General features: G+C 39.5%; 1 gene segment (V, D, J or C); it reads left to right on the top strand.

Annotated features, from left to right (window-relative positions):
- The first annotated feature begins 7,740 nt into the window (after positions 1 to 7,740).
- LOC114040646 lies at positions 7,741 to 8,722 on the top strand. The segment is given in 2 exon segments: positions 7,741 to 7,832; positions 8,373 to 8,722. Coding segments are annotated over 2 exon segments (399 nt in total).
- Positions 8,723 to 9,400: the final 678 nt, after the last annotated feature.

Here is a 9,400-nt window from a genome sequence, read left to right as displayed (position 1 = left end):
CCATCATCCTCTAGATCCCTTAGGTTTGCAACCTTGGTATCATTCATGATTCCTCATTCTCATATTGAATTAGATGTGAAATCTTTTCATGTCCACCTCCACAGCATTTCTCCTAGGGTTTCCTCTCTACTCATGTAGCCATTACTCTACCCCAGGTCTTTTTTCTGTTGCCTGGAATATTGAAAAAAAAACCATTTTAATTGTTCTCCCTGCCTCAAGTCCATTAGAGTCTATCTTTAACAAAGCTGCCAAACTGATTTTCCTAAAGTATAGGTCTGACCAGGTCACCTCCCTACTTGATAAACCCAGTGGCTTCCTATTACCCTTAGATGAAATGTAAACCTCTCTGTTTGGCATTTAAAGGTCTCCATAACTGGTATTTTCAGTATCCTCACATATTAATCCCATTAATACACTCTATACATTGACCATACTTATTTGATCCTCACACGTGGCATCCTATCTCCCACTAGCTGTCTCTTTCGCCTCAGTGTTCTCCCCTCTTCCCCAAACCTCTGCCTCTCAGACTTCCTAGCTTCCTTCATGACTCAGCTCAAACATGACCTTCTGTAGGAGGTCTGTCCTGGTTTCCCAAGTTGCTCATGCCTTCCCCTCTGTTATCTTTGATTTACTCTATGTGTAACTTGTATGTATTTATGAAATACTTGTTATCTGCTCTTTTAGAACCTAAGCTCTTTGGGGATAGAAGTTGTTTTTCTCTTTCTCTACAATCTTAGTGCTTAGCATAGTTCCTGACACATAGTAAATACTAAATTAATGCTTGTTGATTAATTGATCAATCAACTTCCTTAGTTGCATATGCCTAGTTGTGGAATCTCTGGGTCAAATTTGGTATAGAGTGTAGTCAACAAGCATTTATTAAGTACCTACCATGTGCCAGACTTTTCTTATATAATTCCAAATTTTTTTTCTAGAATGATTTGACCAACTGCAAATGGATTTTTCCAGAGACCCCTAAACATGTATAGAAGTTGACTATTGATCCAAAATACAGAACTGGGAGCATTGTAGATTCCTAGAATTGTTCTTGGGTCCAACATGTACCTGAAAAAGAATTTTCGTTCAAAGAAATTCCATTTCCATTAAACATGAACCAAAAGGAGCTGCACTCAATCTTCAACCCAATGAATTAATGTAGATACAAAGAATTTTTAGATATGAAATATTCTTTCAATCAATAAGCATTTATTAATTTGCATTTCTCTAATCAATAGTGATTTAGAGCATTTTTTCATATGACTATAGATGGTTTAATTTCTTCATCTGAGAATTGTCTGTTCATATCCTTTGACCATTTATCAATTGGGGAATGGTTTGTATTCTTATAAATTTGACTTAAGTCTCTATATATTTTAGAAATGAGGCCCTTATCAGAGAGACTTGCAAAAACTCTTTCCCAATTTTCTACCTTCCTTCTAATCTTAGTTGGCTTTGTTTGTGCAAAAACTTTTCAATTTAATGTAATCAAAATTATCTATTTTGCTTTTCATAATGTTCTCTATCTCCTGTTTGGTCATGAATTCTTCTGTTCTCCATAGATCTGACAGGTAAACTATTCCTTGTTCTCCCAGTTTGCTTATAGTATCAGCCTTCATATCTAAATCATGAACCCATTTTGACTTTATTTTGATATATGGTATGAGATTTTGGTCTATGCCTAGTTTCTGCCATACTCTTTTCCATTTTTCCCAGCATTTTTTTTCAAAGAGTGGGTTCTTATCCCAGAAGCTGGGGTCTTTGGGTTTATCAAGTAATAGATTACTATAGTCACTGACTACTGTGTCTAGCATATTTAACTTATTCCATTGATCCACCACTCTATTTCTTAGCCAGTACCAAGCAGTTTTGATGATTGTTGCTTTATAATACAATTTAAGATCTGGAATGGCTAGGCCACCTTCCCCTGAATTTCTTTTCATTAGTTCTCTTGATATTCTGGACCTTTTGTTCTTCCAAATGAATCTTGTTATTATTTTTTCTAACTCTATAAAATAATTTTTTGGTAGTTTGATTGGTATGGCACTGAATAAGTAAAGTGGCTTAGGTACAATTGTCATTTTTATTATATTAGCTCGGCCTACCCATGAGCAACTGATGTTTTTCCAATTATTTAGATCTGACTTTATTTGTGTGAAAAGTGTTTTGTAATTGTGTTCATAGAGTTCCTGGGTTTGTTTTGGGAGGTAGACTCCTAAATATTTTATAATGTCTGCAGTAAGTTTAAATGGAATTTCTCTTTCTAACTCTTGCTGTTGGGCTTTGTTGGTAATATATAGAAATGCCAATGATTTATGTGGGTTTATTTTATAGCCTGCAACTTTGCTAAAGTTGTTTATTATTTCAAGTAGTTTTTTACTTGATTCTCTAGGATTCTCTAAGTATAACATCATGTCATCTGCAAAGAGTGATAGCTTTGTTTCTTCTTTGCCTATTCTAATACCTTCAATGTCTTTTTCTTCTCTTATTGCTAAAGCTAACGTTTCCAATACGATGTTGAATAACAGTGGTGATAATGGACATCCTTGTTTCACCCCTGATCTTCAATAAGCATTTATTATAGATCCACTCTGAGCATAGCACTATATGGGGCACTTAGGAAATAAAGCAAACATGATCTCTGTCCTTCTAGGAGTTTACCATATAATTGGGAAGTTAGGATATATACTTATGAAATAGAAAATTAACAAAGTAAAGAGGTACATTGAAGGTGTTAAAATGAGTGATCCAAATTATAGATTCTCTTGAGTTTCAAAGGAAACTTCAGGATACTTCTTTTCTTTGGAAGCCTTTGAAAACCATAAATGTGTCTCATGTGTCCAAGGTGTTTTAAATGTAATCCTGTTGCACGGGATGGATTGGATCATTTCCCCAAAGTCTCCAGATCCTACAGTAGCAGCCTAGTGATTCTGTCACTCCTCAATATCATTTCTTCCCAAACTACAGAAATCTTCAATGCCAGTGACCAATGATCTTTACATCCACAATATAGTAAGTTCTTGACCAAAATGATAAGCAACAGTTAAGATGAACAACTCAAAATTGTTATCGAATTGATTCAGTACAATTACAAATTAGTTCAATACAAAAAAACATTTCTATTAAGTGCCTACTATATTGGACTTCATTTAGTTCATCTGTTTCGCAATCAGATTCCTTTCCTTTTTATATCTGTCCTCATTCCTCCATCCCAGGGACTGGTCACTGCTTGGTTCATATTGGTCCCTAGACTCATCCATAGCTCAGTGATCTCTCCTAGGGGACTATTTACCCACAATTATCAAACTGTTCCAGCTGGAGCCTTATATCAGACATAATTCCACTGGCAGGTGTGGCCCTGGAGCTTGGTTACTGATTCTTTTTAGGTCTCTAGAGGTAACAAGAGTTTGGGGGAATCTTTCTAATGCCACTGTGCTTACCACCCATTATAGTGTTCTCCATCCAATATCGTTGCCAGTGATTAGCCGCTGATACAATTTAATGTGTTGACATCTCCTAAGTGTCACCCATAAACAATGAACATCCATTTTCTATAATAGAGGATATTTGCAGAAATGATACAGCAAGAACTAAAAGTAGTCCTAGGACTAGAATCAAGTAGTCCTAGGACTAGAACCTAGTAGTCCTAGGAGAAACTAAACAAGTTAAAAGTTGTGAGTATAAAACATTTCCACCACTGAATTCACTTCCAAGTGAGACATAGATGATGGATGAAATACAACCTTGCTTGCAGGACATGATGTCTAGGTTACCGGGACAATTAACTGCTGGACTGGATCAAGTAGGTCATTTCTTAGGGCTAGCTGATTCCTATGCTCAGATGCCAGATTTATGGTGCCTCTTTTGATATTTTGAAGCCCATAAGATTTCATCCTGGCCCTTTCTGGTACTTATCAGTGTCTTGGATAGTAAGACCTTAAAATGCTAGTTGACTGATTGACTTTCCATCTCTCATACTCAATAGGAATCTAACTATTGGGAAGAATATATACAGTAGGAAGAGAAGAAACAGTGATGCCTTGTATTCAAGGACACATGTTGGACTGGGTAATGAGAGCAGGACATTGGTGTTACTTCTCTCCTCACTCACAGATTTGCAGAAGATCTTGCCTCATTCACTACCAGGAAAGAGAGAGTTCAAGTTCTTTTAGTACACAAACATAGGGAAACTATCTCTATTCTACAGGAACTTACTTGGTGATGGTGTCAGTGTATGTGTGGGGTAATGTATATAGCATGCATGAATATAGCTTTCTTTTCTATGTTTGTTGTTGTTCAGTTGTTTTTCAGTCATTTCCAACTCTTTGTGACTCCATTTGCAGAGATACTAGAATGGTTTACCATTTCCTTCTCCAGTTCAATTTATAGATGAGGAAACTGAGGCAAACAGGTTTAAATGACTTGCCCAGGGTCACATAGCTAGTAAGTGTCTAAGGCCAAAAGTGAATTCAGGAAGATGAGTCTTCCTGACTCCGGGCCTGGCACCTTATCCACTGTACCACCTAGCTGCCCTTTCCTATGTTTAGCTGCATCATAAAATGTCCTCCTTTGATCTTCACTGAAAATGTCACCAATGTCTTCATCAGCTTCTCAGGGTTGTCCTATTGTGTCACGGTTGGTATGATTTCCTGATCATCAGGACACAAATCCTTTAGCACTGAGCTATGGGTGTCACTAAAACCAGCTAGGGGAGGTCAGATGTTGCTTGAGGTGTGTTCTAATCCAACCTTTGCTATAGAATAAAAAGGGAAATACAATGAGGACCTTCCTTCCTTGACCTGCTCTCTTTCCAGAGACATAATTCATTAGTTAATGTAGTAAAATAAAAAAATGACAACAAGCATTTTCCAAGTGCATATAGTGTATGACAACCTAACTAAATCTATTACCAACATGATTATACTCTGCTGAAATCAGAATCATATTTCAATGCCACTGGTATCTACTGGTGCAAGTGTCTCTAGGCAAATAGGAGGAAAAAAGTCATTCACCATCTCAGCTGCCCCATTCCTTGTTGGGGTCTGAAAGTCAGCTTCCTTTTGAAAGTACTGATTGGACAATTTCATATGTAAGGCATAAAATTCATGGCATTGTTGCTGGTGTAGTGAAAAGGAGGCACTTGTAGCAGCACCTTATGCTTGCTCCCAAGTCCTTGTCACTTGCAGGGCAGCTCTTCTCTCCACCTGTGCCAGATGTACTGGAGAGCTCTCACCATGGTCTTTCTCCAGGTCTCCTCATGCGGTCTCCTTAGTCATCCCTCTGGGATCCTAGCCAAGGTGTGTGAACTCTGAAGGACAAGTGTTACTCAAAGCCTCTTCTCTCACAGGTCTTTGGTCTTTTAAACTCTCTTTTTTCATGATCTCATTTATAACATATATACAGGCAGGTAGATGGTACAGTAGATAGAGCACTGTACTCAGAGTTGGGAAGACCTGAGTACAAATCCTGCTTCAGACACTTATTAATTGTCTGAAGTCAGGGGCGACTCAGAAACACCTGAGTTCAAATACTGTCTCAGAGGCTTAAAAGCTGTGTGACCCTGTGCAAGTCATTTAACCTTTTTCTGCCTCAGTTTCCTCATCTGCAAAATGAGGATGATAATAGGACTCATGTCCCAGGGTGGTTACGAGGATCAAATGAGACAACATTTGTAAAGCACTTTGCAAATCTTAAGGCACTAGATAAATTCTAGTGATCACTATCATTATCATTGGGCAACTCCATCCATGTTACTTGCCCTGTGACTGTTATCCCTGCATTTCCTACTTTTTCCTCACATTGAAAATATTCAAGAAACTCTAGTGGAAAAACAGTAGCTGGATGAAATGACCTGCTCCATCCAAAGTAACATCAATTAAACTGGAGAGTTCCCGATGAGAAATGTTGGGTTGAAATAACCCGAGCAACTCAAAGTTGTTTTCAGTTCAATTCTATTCAATTTGATAAGCAGTTATTAAAAGGGACTCCTATATGACTCAGAGGGAGCTGAGCCCTTGAGAGGGCCAATGAGTGCCCTATATCAGTTGGATGGCCTTGACATTGCTTGGCTCCTGGGATGTCTGCTTCACCCATAAATGACCAAATTCCTCTCCTTTTAGATCCTGTTATATGTTTCCCCTAGCCTCTGGTACACTGCGTCCGGCAGACAACAAGTTAAGTACTTACTTGTGCCAGGAATTGTGCCAAGTGATGGGGATGCAAACCCAAGCAAAAAGAAAGGCAATCCCCACCCTCAAGGAACTTACATTCAAATGGGGGAAGACAACCCATAAAGAGAGCTGAAAAGAGGTGGGGGTTGGGGTGGGTGGGAAGTGAGCATGGTGCTGAAGTCTGAAGAGTCAGGAGGGGAATGAAGCATGGATGGACTGGACTAGTCCCCAAAATGGAGGCCACTGGAAGGAACTCCCTGATGGGAGAAGGAAGCTGGCTCAAGGGAGGGAAGTTCCAGGGTGAGAAGGTACCAGATGAGAAGGAAAGTTGAATGGCATTGAAATCCAAGCACCATTTCCTGTACTAATGTCCTCTAGTGTGTATTGTATAGTACTTAATGCATCATTAAAAAATCTCTCTCTCTCTCTCTCTCTCTCTCTTTCTCTCTTTCAGACCTGTGATTTTATCAGTGTTGGGCTGGTGTGGAAGTTTTTTCTCCATTGATTCAGATCCACAATTCTGCTGTAACTTAAAGTCTTAGAGAATTGTTAGGGACAAGAGTTCTTTACCTGGGGCTCATGAACTTGTTTTTTTAAAAATGATAAATATATTTAATTATAATTGGTTTCCTTTGTGTGTATTTTCTTTTATGTATTTAAAAACAAGATTCTGAAAAGGGGTACATTACTTCACCAAGATAGCCTAAGGGATCCGCAGCCCCCCAAAAGTTAATATCCCTTGACTTAGACTAACCTCCTCATTTTTGTGGAGAGGATACTTATTCAGGCATGAATTGGGCTAGAAGGCCACTGAGGTTTCATTCATATACGTTGGTAGGACCTACCACACAGAAATGCTATAAGACTTAAATGAGATAATGCATTTAAAGTGCTTTGCAAACCTTAAAAATCTGTATAAATATCTGAGCTTGACATGGTCTCTGTATCCAGAAAAGTGAGGTAGGGCTCTATGCCAGTCAGTCTGTAAACAAACCTTTATTGAGACCTTCCTATGTGCTCAGCACTGTTCATGTCGGGGATCTAAGGTGGATAACTTGGCAGGAAGGCTTGAAATCATCTCCCTTGTCAATCAAAATTAGTTTCTTGACTCTGAATGGCTAGAGTGCCTCTTGAACTCATGGATCTAGGGGAAGGGCCAGATTACCAGGACGGATGGGGAGAGTCTGTTGGGATGTCCACGTTTCTTTGGAGCAGAGATGGGTCCCACAACGGGATGGGAATCCAGGTTTCCCAGGGGGCTTCTCTGCTCTACTGGACAACACAAGGTTGGGCGAGAAGGATAGGTGACAGGCTATGAAAATTCTGATACTTGCTTTTTCAGAGGGACCATAACTTAGCTCTCTGGCCACAAGAGGGAAATTTGGCCCCTTTCTTGTTGAAGCAGTGGGGTCCACAGGTTTCAAGGGAAGTCAGGGTCTAATAATAAGTGCTGTGGTTAGGAGGTCCCTTAACATCCTGACTCCCTTGCATGATTGCATTTACTTTGCATAACTTCCTCTGCCCTCAAAAACTGTTCCTTTTCAGAGGTGGGATAAAGGGGGCATCTCAGTAATTGATGTTTGTTAATCAATCTCCCATAGTTCAGACTCTGCAGGATGTTGTTTCTGGCTGGACTCTTGGGTTTGCTGGTGTTCTGGATGAAAGGTGATGGAAAGTAGAAAGGAAGAATAGGTGATAGAGAAACCAAGCCAGAATCAGTCTAGTCTTTCTGCTTACCCTCATGAAATGGGACAGGGAAGGGATATTGTTCTGGGTTTTTGAGAAACAGGATGGAGCCAAATGTCTATGGAACAATTTATGGGTTCTCTCTTGGCTTGCGATGTGGGGGAGTGGAATAAGGTCTCTAGGACTGGATGTGATTGAGAGAAAAAGAGTTACTTAAGTGGTGAGGGTACATGTTGGTGTGTGTTGATTTTAGATAACGTAAGATTATAGATTTAGAGCCAGAAGAGACCTCAGAGCCATATGGTTCAATTATTTAATTTTATACATGAGGAAACTGAGGCCTGCAAAGGTTAAGTGACTTCTCCAAGGTCACACTAGAACTAACTTCAGAAGTAGGATTTAATCTCAGGTCCTTCAGCTCCAGAAACAGTGTTCTTTCTATGTCTAAGATAATATTTGAAAAGGTGTTTGATCTGAAAAATTTCTACTCTGAAGTTTTTATGGTATTTCTCAACTCAGGCTCCCATGGACAAGTTTCGGTAACTGAGTCCCCAGCCTTCTTGTCTGGGTTCCCAGGAGAGAGGATCGCCATCACCTGCAAGACCAGTAAGAGTATAATTGAAAGCCAAGGCACCAGCTCCATGCACTGGTACCAACAAAAGCCTGGCCAAGTCCCAAGGTTACTCATTCACCATGCTTCCATGGTGGCCCCTGGGGTCCCCACACGGTTCAGTGGCACTGGGTCTGGGACAGATTTCACATTTATAATCAGTAGTGTGGAGGCGGAAGATGCTGCTGGTTATTACTGTCAGCAGGGCCATAATGTTCCTTATCCACAGTTCTTTAACCCAGATCTAAAACGTTCCTAGTCTGGTTGATAAGGGCAGTGCTGCTGTTCCCTCCTGCTTCTCCTTCCTAGCAGCTGATGTGGGGATTGCTCAGATGTGAACTCTTTGAGTCTATGTAAATGTAAGCAAGGCTCAAGGGATGGGACCAGTTCACAATTCCAGTAACAGTGCTTTAGTGTCCCAATTTGTCCACATCTCTTCCAGCATTTGTTGTTTTCCTTTTGGTATCTTAGAGTTGTTTTAATTTGCATTTCTCTAAAAAATGCTCTAAGTCATTGCTGATTAGAGAAATGCAAATTAAAACAACTCTGAGATATGATATCCACATTTTATTAGTACCTTTGGCCCCTTTGATTAGAGGGTGGACTCATAAACTCTTCCATATAAGGAGAAGGGAAATATAGACATCATCTACTAAGACATCTCCACATTTCCCACCCAGCTACACTTATTTTGGAAATATTTGGATACCCTACCATACCTCCAAGAGTAATTTTCTCCCAACCCCTCCCCCCACTTTTTTTTAGCTTTCTTTGTGTGTGTGTGTGTGTATTGTCTTTCCCCATTAGAATGTAAGCTCCTTATATCGTACTAGAAATGTTAGCTATAGCAATAAGAGAAGAAAAAAGAAATTGAAGGAATTAGAATAGGCAAAAAAGAAATAAAACTATCACTCTTTGCAGATGATATGATGTTATA

This window comes from Vombatus ursinus, unplaced genomic scaffold, assembly GCF_900497805.2.
Source record: "Vombatus ursinus unplaced genomic scaffold, bare-nosed wombat genome assembly UNPS02013930.1, whole genome shotgun sequence".
In the NCBI taxonomy this organism is placed as follows: Eukaryota; Metazoa; Chordata; class Mammalia; order Diprotodontia; family Vombatidae; genus Vombatus; species Vombatus ursinus.
Note: the sequence above shows the minus strand (reverse complement) of the source record. Positions and strands in the feature narration are given on the sequence as shown.